General features: G+C 37.0%; 1 protein-coding gene across 4 annotated transcripts in view; it reads left to right on the forward strand.

Annotated features, from left to right (window-relative positions):
* Positions 1–8,269, forward strand: part of quo (quattro) — a 39,368-nt gene extending 31,099 nt beyond the window's left edge. Inside the window, exons 15-23 of one of the 4 annotated variants that reach the window (XM_017697919.2) lie at positions 59–308; positions 1,063–1,152; positions 1,364–1,594; positions 2,819–2,989; positions 4,060–4,237; positions 5,797–5,913; positions 6,144–6,401; positions 6,546–6,763; positions 7,450–8,269. In XM_017697919.2, coding sequence (XP_017553408.1) covers positions 59–308; positions 1,063–1,152; positions 1,364–1,594; positions 2,819–2,989; positions 4,060–4,237; positions 5,797–5,913; positions 6,144–6,401; positions 6,546–6,763; positions 7,450–7,491 — 1,555 coding nt within the window. In that variant the 3' untranslated portion in view covers positions 7,492–8,269. Of the gene's footprint in view, positions 1–58; positions 309–1,062; positions 1,153–1,363; positions 1,595–2,818; positions 2,990–4,059; positions 4,238–4,890; positions 5,410–5,796; positions 5,914–6,143; positions 6,402–6,545; positions 6,770–7,449 lie in introns of those variants that run through there. The other 3 variants (XM_017697916.2, XM_017697917.2, XM_017697920.2) reach the window with 3 other exon arrangements.
* The last annotated feature ends 4,955 nt before the right edge of the window (positions 8,270–13,224 follow it).

Below are 13,224 nucleotides of genomic sequence, written 5' to 3' on the forward strand. Positions count from 1 at the left end.
TTAAGGAGTTGAAGTCAAAAAATGGTTGACTCTTCTTGTTGTTGTGTTGTTCTGGCAGTAAGCTGCAGCACATCATGGAGGAGTTGTTGCAGACTGAAAGAGAATATGTGAAAGCGCTGGGCTATGTCATGGAGCACTACTTACCAGAGTTGGAGCGCCCTGATGTGCCACAAGACCTGAGGGGCCAGAGAGGAAGCATCTTTGGAAACCTGGAAAAGCTCAGAGACTTTCATCAACACCACTTTCTTAAAGAGCTAGAGCTTTGTCTAAGAGAGCCTTTTCGTGTGGGGCGTTGTTTTCTAAGGCATGTAAGTAAGTTTTTGGTAGCGTTGCACTGAAATTTGTGGGTTTTAAATGTTTTTTATTGGGATGGAAAATGAAAGCAAAAAAGACAGCTAACAATAAAAAAATTATTTACATAAATGAACACTGTAGCCTACATAAGGTCATAATTTTAAGGTAAGAATTTTATGTGGCATGAATTCCTGAGTCCTTGACAAAAGAGTTGATAATTCAAGGCAATGAATTCAAGTTTGTGAATTGAACGAGATGAGTAGTGTTTTTAAGTGGTATCAAACCTGTAATGGTCTTGGATGTTATAGCCCTTATTGATCTTTGTCATCACAAGTCACACCATGAAATAGTTCCATACAGCTGCCGTCCAAACAGCTGTTTGAACGTGTCTGTGCTGGCTGGATCAGGAAAGCAAACATTTTTAATCATTATTTCTCATTTTCATTAACATTAATATTTGCAGTCTCTTTGCTGTATTGTTCACTTTGTTGTGCGCTTATTTAGTTTATTTTTTTTATTTTTGCAGTCAAAAAATTCTGCCATTTTGACCTTTTTTGGCGACTGAATTGTTGGTGCATCCTTAGTTCTTTGCATATGACACATTCAAAGTAGGGTCCTCAAATAGTTAATTTTGTGCAGCCACAATTACACCACCAACATGGCTGGCACAAACACTTTTTTATTACATGACCCCCATTCTGATCAGTTATTTTCTGTTGCATTAATTTCCTTAATGTATTCTGACATTTGCTTCCTTTCCCAACCCAGAAAGAAAGTTTTGGTCTGTATGCTCTCTACAGCAAGAATAAACCTCACTCAGACAACCTGCTCATTCACCATGGTAAAGAGTTCTTCAAGGTAAGGCCTATGCCTTAACAGGTAGACACAAGGCACTGAATTGTACAAACTTCTTGATAAGAATGTGATGAAACATCCCCTTGAGCTATTTCTTTAATGATATCCAAGAATAATTCTTCCACATGAGCCATATAATGCCAAAACATGAAGGAACAATTAATCTGTCTTCATTCCTCAGTAATTCCAGAAAAGATATACTTCTCTTTTGCAGCAGAAGCAGCAGCAGCTGGGGGATAAGATGGACCTGTCATCATACTTGCTGAAGCCGGTGCAGCGCATCAGTAAATACAGCTTACTACTGCAAGACATGTTGCGGGAGTGCGATTTGGGGTCACAAAGAGGTCGCGAGCGAGCTGAGATACAGGCCGCACTTGAGGTCATCCAGTTCCAGCTTCGCCATGGCAACAATCTCCTTGCCATGGATGATATCCAGGATTGTGATGTGAGTTGGGGGTCGGACAATAAATCTTTCAAACGTAGAGAATTAGAGGAATTTTCGGGTTAGACACAAAGTTAGTGCGCCTCAAATGATTAGTTCCACAGTGCCAGCTTTCACTTTCTGTCTGGTTAAAAAGCTTTGTTTCATACAAAAAGAGACCATGCATGAATATATAAACAATTATAATAGTGTGGCTTTGGTGAGCAAGAAGATGGTTTAGCGGGCAGCTCAAATTTCCCCTTGTAAATATCATCCATACAAACAAAGCATGAGGTTTACCAAGTTTATTTTTGCCCACTTAAATGAGGAATGTTGTAGTCTGATCTATCCCCTGAGGACTGATTAAACCTAACGTTCATTTGGAGAGTAGGTTCCACCACTGTCACGCGTTCAGCCTTATCTGTCATGGAAACGGACTCCATCTCCCAGAATGCTCAGGGAGATCACGTGACTGATCAGGCACACTCAAACTCCATCTTAGGAGAGGACTCCAACACCCAGGATTCAGTGACTGGTCACGTGGTTTCACCACACACCTATCAGCGATCACAATCGCATGATTATTGACAATCTTCACCTGTGCGCTACTAGTCATATGATGCAATGTAGAGTACTTAAGCCCGGGCTTTTGTTTGAGCTATTGCAAGGTATTGTATTCATGCAATTGCTGAGTGTTTCTCTTCTGTCTTCTGTCTTCTGTCTTCTGTCTTCTGTCTTCTGTCTTCTGTCTTCTGTCTTCTGTCTTCTGTCTTCTGTCTTCTGTCTTCTGTCTTCTGTGGCTATGTTTCTACTGTTTATGATTTCTGTCTTTCCCCTGTGTACTTTTGCATTTTTGGATTGACCTGTGTTTTGACTTTTTGGCCTGGACTCTGACTTCGACTTACGTTTTACCCCTTTTTGGATTCTGCTACCTACTGCTTATTAAATTTATTTTAAAAATATATTTTTGATCCTCAAATCCACAAGCGCCTGGAACTCTGTCTGTTCGTTACAACCACTTTGTATACTGCAACATTTACCCTGTATTACTTGTTAATGCCATTGCTTGTTTATAAATTGTTATTCCTGGATTGTTTTTCTGCATACATGTAGTTTGATACACTTTGATTTGTTTTAAATATATGAAAAATATGAAAGGAGTTAGACAATAGCAATATTACTATAAATTTATTAAGCCTTGGTATTTAAAAAAAAAAACCTTTTCTCTGTCTTTAAATAAAAATTCAGGTGAACCTAAAGGAACAAGGGCAGCTGATTCGCCAAGATGAGTTCCTGGTGTCCTATAGAAAGAAGAAATGTTACAGGCATGTTTTCCTCTTCCAAGATCTTATCCTCTTCAGCAAGACCAAGAAGACAGAGGTTGGGAATGACACATATATCTACAAACAGTCATTTAAGGTAATCAAAAATGTACATGTTTCCTGATTTTATTTTTATTTGAATTAGGGATAGACAAGATGACATTATTTAACATTACGGTGATCATAATATTGCACAATATGCTTTTCTGAGCATATTGTGAATATTGTCAGTATTTCTAAGACATTGATCTACTGCATGTCAATAGAAAGAGCAGAATTAGTCCTGTCTGATGTCATGTAGCACAATATATGACACATTAAATAAACTATTTATACTGAAAAGGTCTGATAATATTTCTAAAAATGTGGCTCCTCTTGCTTTTTTGACTGTGACAACATTTCACAAAAAAATTCTGTTATTAATGGTAATAAAGTATTTTAATATTATGTTTTCATCTTATCACCCACCTCTAATTTCAGTTCCCTATTTATCATCTAGCTAATGTTTATTTATTATGCTTCTAATTTTTCATTATGTTACCATATTCTTGGTGTTTTTAAAAGCTTATTTTTTTTAAGGAGCACAAAACTGAAATCTCATTTTCATTAACTACCTGTTTTCACAACATCAAAAATAAATACATTTAAAGCAGCATATGACATTACACAAAATGACAGCTTGATGTGGACAACATTTTTATATATTGTGATTATCATGTAATATACAATATATTAAAAACATATTAAGGATTCCTTGACCTTTATGTGGACACTGGATTTTTATTAATAAAATGGTTTACATTTATTGGATCATGCAAATCTTTTAATTTACCCATGCACCCTCAGAAACACTCATTTCTAGTGCTATTCAGGATGTTCTCAGCACAGAGCAAAACATATCCTGAATTGTTATAATATGCAATATACCACTATATATTGCATATTTATACTAATATATATCACTAATATACTGCTATAAATTTATTACAGTGTGCTTTCTGAGATCAGTATGACAAAAGTCAATTTTACAATAACAATTAACGAGTGAAAGCCAGAGTATAATTTGAGCACAGGCACTACTGGTATAACAATGAAGAAAAGGGCATGAACACACACATGAATTCTCCTCTCTATTTTGTTCATTTCTATCTCTCTATATTCTGCCAGACCTCGGACATTGGGATGACTCATAACTGCGGAGATTCTGGACTGTGCTTTGAAATTTGGTTTCGAAGGCGAAAGTCGCAGGACACATATACACTTCAGGCAGGAACCCGGGAGATAAAGGAAGCCTGGACCAAAGACTTAGAAAGGATCCTGTGGGAGCAGGCTGTGCACAACAAGGGTTAGTACAATGCGCGTTTTTATCTTTATCTCAACCTGCGTTCACTTTTTATATCATTCGTTTGGTAGCTCATTATCCTATAGCCACTCATTTTCCCATTTGATAGTAAAATCTGAAACCTTTCTATCTAAAGTCATGAGCATCAAGGCTTAAGATACCCTGCAAATGTCCCAACACAGATATGGAAAAAATGTATTTATGCTTTAGTGCTCTTGAGTTGATGTTAAACTAAATGTGAAATGGTCCAATCAAGATGATATATGAATACATATCACACATGAATATACAGGGGTGAAGTTGTGAGGAATATTAAATTAATTATTAAATGACAGCTCATCTCTCAAGCTTAACACAACCTTTTCTTCTGTGTTAACACACTTTTTAATGTCTTGCCCTTACTCGGAAAAGATCAAACAAAAACAGCTAGTGTTCTCAGAACATGCATCAATTGCATGTTTACACTTAATAATCCAGTCATTATCAAATTTCGGTAGTTATCTGATTATTCAGGTGGTCCTGTAAACATCGTGTTCTGATTTTCTAGATCAGATTAAGGCCTAGAAATTTGAAAAAAGAGAGCTGGCTTTTACCTCACTAATTGAGTTTTTTAGTGCATATATACCTTTTATTCTAATTTCTTTCATTTTTTTCAGTCTGCACATGTGTGAAAACAGACTGCCATACCGGACACAACAAGCAGCGTTCAACACTTTTAGACAGTTGCTGAAACTAACTGCTTGCTTGATGAAACAAAGGAAATAAACAATCTTTATCTTCTTAATGATGTATATTCATATTTTCTGCTAAAGTGATTTGATGTTTAAATAAAGGCTGTGGCATGATGTTTGACCTTAACATCAAATCTTCTGTGAGTTTATTGGCAGTTTTAACCTAAAACTTCAATTAGAACATGGCTTATGTAGACCTGGAGTTTTCCTGTTATCTAATTATATGTAAACATGCTAAACAGATTACTAACAAAATCTGATTTTCTACAGTTATCAGGTTATTAAGGGCATGTAAATACTCAGTGAATGTGTTTGGGATTACTTGGAGTGTGAGAAGCAGAAAATGTAACAACTTCTTTGAATGTATGGAAAATATCTGCAGATTTCTTTGAAAATGTAAAAAAGTCTGTAATAAAAATAAAGTGTACACAGTAAATACTAAAAGTGTAGTATATGTAATTTCTCTTAAACATGCTTTCTGCTTTTCTTCCTAATATTTAAAATGAATAACTTAATGGAAATTTTGACTGGAAATGAAATAAATGAAGAGTGGCCTCTGACTTTTGCACAGTACTATACATGTTTTCTAGGTGTGTGACTGACAGCAGAATGTATATGCCTCAAAATGTATTTTTACTTCTATTTACTATTACTGTTAAGAATATTTTATTGAATTGGAAATTAAGCATGTTCCCCAGATTCAAAATGAGAAGGACTTATTCTAGGTCTCTTGCTTGACACATCCACACAACTGTCCTGGAAAATATACTTTATTATCAATAACCTCATGAAGAAAATGTGCCCAAAATGATCTCAATATGCTTCGCACAGAGATCCGTATGCAAGAGAGGGTGTTTATGGGAATTGGGTACAAGCCTTTTATGGACATTATGCCCAGCGAAGCTGCCATCTGCGATCGTGCCATCAACTGTGCTCTAACAGGACGAGGTGAGAAAGCAGTGAAAACATTCTTCGTGTACAAACAGTGATAGCATTTTAAATAAAGATGAAATGTTATTAATTTGCAACACCGCATTCATACAGTGGATAAGGTGTGTTCAACAGCAATCTGAATTCAGCTGCTAACCACAAAAACAACATAGACCTGGAATGGCATGTTTGTGATCACTGGATTGAATAACTATTTAAGTCTCTGTGCATTTCTTCCTTGTTCTCAGACTGCAAGGCAGCTGATATTTCTGGTATGGCTGACTCTCAGGGCAGATTCCCAGGCCAGAGGCCAAATTCTACAGGTTCGGTCAGCTGTACATCATCTTCCTCTTCCTCCTCTGGTCGGGGCAGCGTGTCACCTGTGGGTTACCTGATTGGTGCGAGTAGAAGAACAGTTTCTGAGTCTGACCAAGGAAGATTCTCCAGTCCAGGAGTCTTAGAAGAGTATGACATAGAGCAGGAAAATAGCAGCCAAAGTCTACTAGGTGAGGCAGTGTGTCATAACATGGCATCCAATCTCTGTATACATTTCAAGCAATGGGCATTCTTGATTTGTCTATAGGAACTGTAAAGTCAGAATGCCTGCATGAATGTAGATCTTTTGCTAAGTCTTACCTGTTTTCTTTCAGTGGACAGTTCTGAATCTTCAGGAGAGAGCGTGAGTGGCTTTAGCAGCTCTGGCTACAGCTGCCAGTCTGTGACTGGAGGGGAACATGAAGAAAATACTTCAGAGATGCCTGCCATTGGTGTGAGGAAAGCAGGCCCTAGCAACATGGAGAGGAACAAAAACAAATCCAAAATATCTCCTAAACCACAAAGCCAAATAAGGGACCAACCACACAAAAAGGTGCAGGTATGAGAATGACTTCAAAAGGTTGTAGCTGATCTTTGGATTTTTAAGGTTTAACTTAGGAATGCACAGATCAGGATTTTTTATGGTCAATTACAGTTCTAGTGTCTCTCACAAGTTGGCCAATGGCTAATTTTTATATACTTTATTATTATTATTATTTTTTTAATATACTTTATTTATTTATTTTTATATACCTTTTTTTAACCTGAACCCATCAAATACGTAAGCACATTTACAGTACTTTCTATTAGGCAGAGTTGCAACATTAATAACATTATTTGCTCTTGAATGGACTAAACTGCCATTTAAAATTCTTAAATGAAACTTGCCTATTAATATAACATGAATCAGATAAGGTGCTACATTGGATGAAAACAGTGAGGTTGTTCAGCAAAAAACGTTATGCAGTAATTATGCTACGACATTTCAATGATGGATATTTCAAGTGCACTTACTTAGCTCACATTCACAAAATAAAATTGCAACACAGATTGGACAAAGTAAAAAGTAATTAAATGGCTGATTGCTTATCGCATGTTGTGCCAAGGTTCATCTTGGCCACTTTCATTCTGTGCATTCCTAGTTTATTTACTATACTCCAGCCATAATTTGTAATGAATCATGTTTTATATGTGTTGTAAATGGATTTTGTCTAATAAGTTTTTTTCTTTACATTGCAGGATCAAGGGAACAATCATGTGGGAAAATCAACCGAAGTTTAACTGTGAATATTATTTCCACCGTTCAGTGCTATGGACCACATGGAGTGCTTGATGACACAAGTGTTTCAGCATAACACACCACAGAACACCCTATCCTGGAGAGCGTGACAGTTTTGGGATGGCGAACATCCGTGCAGCATGCTATTTATTATTTCTGATAGCTTTTGTGGACACTAGCAATTTCTGCTGACTCTTTTGCATTGCATTGTTTTTACAACCTTTTCGTTAACCAAATTCAAAATGAATCTTCACCTTATTAGCTAAGGCAAGGTTGTGGTTACATTGTCGGTTACTCTGTGTGTGTGTGTGTGTGTGTGTGTTTGTGTGTTTGTGTGTGTTGTTCTAAGCTGTGTGGATTTTGTATTGGTGTTTGAGAGCCGTTTGGCTTTCATCAAAGAGCCACTTCTTACTTCTCTTTTGCTTTTTGGACAGTTATTATCCTGTTCATTGCTCTTTTTTCACTATTTTGTATTTATAGAAATGTTAATATTGACATCTAGCTAGATATATCCAGTTGTGCATAATATTATAAGTGTAATCATCTAATAATATTTTGTAGTCCCACCCCATAGCACCCATTAAAAAGTAACTGTTGCTTACAGTTAAAGTCTTTCCTTGCAAAACATCTCATAACCGTATTGCTTTTCTTTAACAGACTCCTGAGTGATTTAAGATATTGTTCCCAGACCTACTAACATGTTCACATTGCTTTGTTGTAAGTGGGATATTGCTAACTACACTCTGAGCAAGTGTAATAAAAAAGAGAATAGCACTTGAACCCGTCTCTAAAGAGCCACAAGGCTATGTGATTAATTTGCTCCATGCTTACAAATGGACTGAGATGCTTCTCCATTCACTACACCTGCTTGTTTAATTTTGAGACTGTGGTGTATAGTATAGCATATAGGCCCAAACTTAGGTTTGGTTGAAGTTATTATAACATACTAAAACATTCCACACACACACACAAATGAAAACCATCTGTAGTGTTTAGGGGGTTACCCAGTACTTAATTCAGTTGTACAGAGTGAGAAAGCACCTGGTGCTGTAGAACTGTATTGTGGGATTCATACTGTACCTATGGATGCTCCATTTGGCTACCTAACCATTTACCTGATATGCCCCTGTTATTGAGGTATGAAAGAGAGTCTACAAGCTCATGCAGGTTTTTGCAGTCCTTTTTCAGGAAAGATGAACTGTTGCTTTCTTCAGATTCATACTAAAGTACTTACAATAACCCTGCCCCAGCCAGCAGCTGACCCCCAATGCATTCAGGAAATGGTGTGTCTGAAATCTGTTAGGAAACTGTTAATCATAAGTTGCTCTGTAGAACTTTTGTCAACCACCCAAGAGCAAACAGTAGTTCTAGTGTCTAGTTGATACAAGACATGACTGGTTACTACCAAAGTTCCAAAGAGGCAAAAACAATTAACACCTCAACTGTCAAAAAAAACATTGGTCACAAAAACAGCAAAGTTATTTAATTATAAAAAATCATGTAAATCATGACTACATCTCTGAATATGAATGAACTGGATGAGAAATGAGGAAGAGCTGACTCGTTGAGAGGCATGGATAGAGAGTGTATCAGAATAATTTCCAAACTTTACAAAACAATTTTCTCAAAACTGAATCAGCACCTCTGTGCTCCAGCAGTGCTTCGCTGGTTGTCATTTGCTATGGTCAAGTTTCCTTGTTTTTTTTTTCTCCAGCAAGAAATCTCATACATTTCTGCCCCCATAATGATGTGATTTGATTATTTTGGGAGATTTCAAGAAAATTATGTAATACATAAAACACAAAATGGGCCAATAGTCATATACACAATATGGCCAAAAGAGTGGTGCTGCCTACTAGTGCTGAAGTGTGTAGCGTGTGAAAAATTGGGGTGGTAATGATCTAGAGAAACAATTTGGGGAAGGCCCTTTCCTGTTCCAGCATGGCTGTGCCCCTGTGCAAAAAGCAAGGTCCAAATTCTTATCTTATTCAAATAATGGTAGCGATCTTCATTTAATCCTAATTGATTCTAAAATGATCGCAGCTGAATTACTGCCTTAAGATCATCATGTCTGAGTTTTGCACCTTTGCATCTCAAGTACTGGCATATTTGCATTAACACTATCGTTTTACAATCATTACAATCTTATACCTGTAACTCTGAATAGACATTTTGTCTGAGTAAATAGGCCTGAATTTGCTCTGTACACAAGGACACCAGAGCAGTCTGTGGTTCACATATCAGGCCCACATGGTGAGTCACAGTTCCAGACGATGCTCCTAATCACAATGTTACTGTTTCACTGGTTTCTGGAACTTCAGCATGAGGTCAAATAGAGTCGATGACCTCAAAGAAATACTATTTATGGGAAACTCATGGGAGTGAAACAGACGTAATAGTGTTACGATGCTTCGCCAAACCCTGTGAGGAGACACAAAGTCACTGGGTAGGTTGTGACTGAATGGGTAAGTGGAATGCAGTTGCAGGCTGAAGATGGGACGACTCTGAACAGTTCTTTGCAAATGGTGAGTGATTAATTTATAAGGTGAAGACATACAAAAGAAAAACTGCAAACACAAAATAAACGGTGGACTGGATATTAGCACAGGTAAGTGTAAGTAGTCTTAGGCTGCTAGGCCATAGGACTATACTCTTTAGCTTAGCTCTACTCCCTTCCCCTCAGCTTCCTCACAATCTGAGGTGAGTATCCTTGAGCTAGCCTCCCTACTGAACCTTTTCCCTACCTATTATAGGCTTAGCCCCACCCCTGCATCACCTGAGCTGAACCATTCCACTCTGCAGGGGTGATGTTGTCCTATAAGAGTGGATTAAAAGACAAGGGTAAATAAAATCATAATCCCATATCACAAGGCCTTAATATTTAATATTACAGGTAAGATGTTTCATTTAGTGCGCACATTTGTTAACCTGTCTCACTCTGTTTTCTGTGTCCTAGGTTAGAGACATCACCCCTCTCACGAGCTAGCTGTGGGCCCTCCAGCATGCTCATGAGTGAGCTCCGTCTGATCTGCCTCCCTTTTGTTGAGTCTACTAGAAAACAACCAACAAGTGAGAAGTGTATTATAGGTAGGTCTGTCAGACGGACAACATGTTTGCCTCATCATGAATAGTTCTGAAACGTTCACTGTCGAAAATGTTGCATTGTCTAAAACACCACAAACATGTTGAAACATTTGTTGATTTTATTTGAACTGTGGACGAAACCAGTCCTGCGTGTTCGTTGATGCAAAAAAATGAGACAAGTAGATCAGACTGAAGTGAAACAAATAAAGTTTTATTACAGAATTCTGGAGAGGTTACAAACAGAGAACATGCATCATGTATCTCCCAAGTAAGCTCTGACCTCCCAATGTGTCCTGACACCTTTTATACCCTGAAGCTGAATATGTATGTGCGTATAAGCTGAACCTAAATGTGTACATGTTCCTGTTTAGTGGGTGCAATGGACATATGGTTTACCATATATGGATGCGAAAACCTCATGTTCTAGCGAAAATCTCACGTTCTAACGGTTAAGCGCAGACCTACTTCAGTTTTTGGCCTTGGCCGGTTTCCTGTTTTTGCGTACATCTCTGCATGTTTGTCACATACTGTCTGTTGTCGCCTGTCCTGCCATGCAAATGTCATAGCTCTTTAATGCTAAGTGTGAGTTAATGCCTTCTGATATTAATGCTTAAAAGTATGCTACTCCAAATATTAATGCTTAAAAATATGCTACTAAAAATATTAATGCTTAAAAATATGCTACTATAAATATTAATGCTTAAAAGTATGCTACTAAAAATGTAAAAATCCACAGAACTAATAAGCTATAATGAAATGAAATGAACCTTTATTGTCATTACACATTGTACTTGTACATTTGCGCAACGAAATTGGTTTACAGCCCCCCCCCTCCCCTCTTGGTGCAATAGAAATAGAAATGTTTAAATATAAAATAGAAATTTTTAAACAAATTAAATAACAGATTAGAGCTACGGTTAACTATACAGGCGTAAGCATAAATTAACTAAGCTCTCCTATTTACACACTGAGCTTTCCTATATACACAAGTGAAGACATTGACATTTGCAGCATCAGTTACTGCGCATTATATTTTTTTAGCAGCATGGGTCATTGCACTTATCCCTGTAGGCAGACAGAAACATCTGCCCAACGGTGAACTGTATAGTTTTTGTTTAACAGGGATATGGCCCTGTTGTAAAAACTGTCCCTCAAACGGTTTGTCCTTGTTTTGAGGTGTTGGTAACGTCTGCCTGAGGGCAGCAGTTCAAACATCCTATGTCCTGGGTGTGTACTGTCCTTGATGATTGTGTAAGCCCTCCTGAGACAGTGAGTTCTGTAGAGGTCTTCCAGGGAGGGGAGGGAGTGTCCAATAACCTTCTGTGCCGTGTTGATGACCCTTTGTATGGCCTTTTTGTGTGCTATGGTACAACTAGAGACCCACACAGAGATATAGTACGTTAAAACGCTCTCAACGGAGCAGCGGTAGAAGAGTCAACAGTTTCTTTTCCAGATTCAGCTTCTTAAGGGTTCTTAGGAAATGGAGACGCTGCTAGGCCTTCTTCACTACCACTGAGGTGTTAGAACCCTATTGGAGATCTGCATCCATATACACCCCCATTAGCTTGAAGCTGGACACCCTCTCCACACACTGTCCATCAATGTAGATTGGATGAATGAATTGATGTAACTATTGAGTATTTCTTTTTTTGGTTATATTATAGAGTATTCTGACCATAAGAAGCATTTTCCACACACACACCAGGCAGCAAGAAGAAAAATATATCTTCTTAAATATATTTTTCTTAACTTCATATTTAGTTATGATAAATTGTTATTTATGAAAAACTCTAATTTCCTACCTAACCCTTTCTTCAGAACAATTGCAAGGAAAGAAGTGGTGTTCCTGAAAAAAGTGTGTTCTTAAATATTTGCTTAACCTTTCAAACGCCTCACACTTGCCTTTGGCTGTAGTTTACATATATAATTTACATTGTAAGCTTCCAAACAAAATATGTTCTGACGAGTTTCATAGAAAATAGACCCATTAGTTGTTTCCCCTACCCTCACTTCTAGTTTTTATTTTTTTTGTAAAATTTTAAATGGTGTACTTATGTTTTTACCTTTGTGCTAAAAAGATTAAAATGAATGAAGTAATTGTAAGATTAAACTGAATAAGAAGTAAAGCTTAATTCAAATTCAAAATGCATCTCATTTAATCCTAATGGACCCTGTATTGGCCCATATATTAGTTTTTCTCTCTTATAACAACATAGCTTGCAGGGTATATAGTATTTAATATTACCTAATTATTTAGACATTCATATAAAATCTTTACTCTCGTATAAAAAAACTAAGAAAATTAAGTAAAGCTATAGTTCAAGAGGTTAAACTGTAAAATGTAACATGAAATCAATGGGTCACATGACAGAAAACATATAGCCTACATGAGGAGAATTTCAACTTCTTCAGGTTTTTAACTAATATTTTTATTTATTTATTTTAATCAATAATTGCATTTAAGAATTACATTTGTTCTTATGAATGGTTGGCCTCATTCACCAACCATTCTAAGAAGGAATTTCTCCCACTTATGCAGTTTTCGTGAAGATTGTGACATTCCCTAATGCTTTCTTATTTGTTTTTTTGGGGGGGATTAAACGGTTGGTATAGTGTAGTGCCTTCTGCCTTCTATGCTGTAGGCTGGGGTT

This window comes from Pygocentrus nattereri, chromosome 26, assembly GCF_015220715.1.
Source record: "Pygocentrus nattereri isolate fPygNat1 chromosome 26, fPygNat1.pri, whole genome shotgun sequence".
NCBI classification, from domain to species: domain Eukaryota; kingdom Metazoa; phylum Chordata; class Actinopteri; order Characiformes; family Serrasalmidae; genus Pygocentrus; species Pygocentrus nattereri.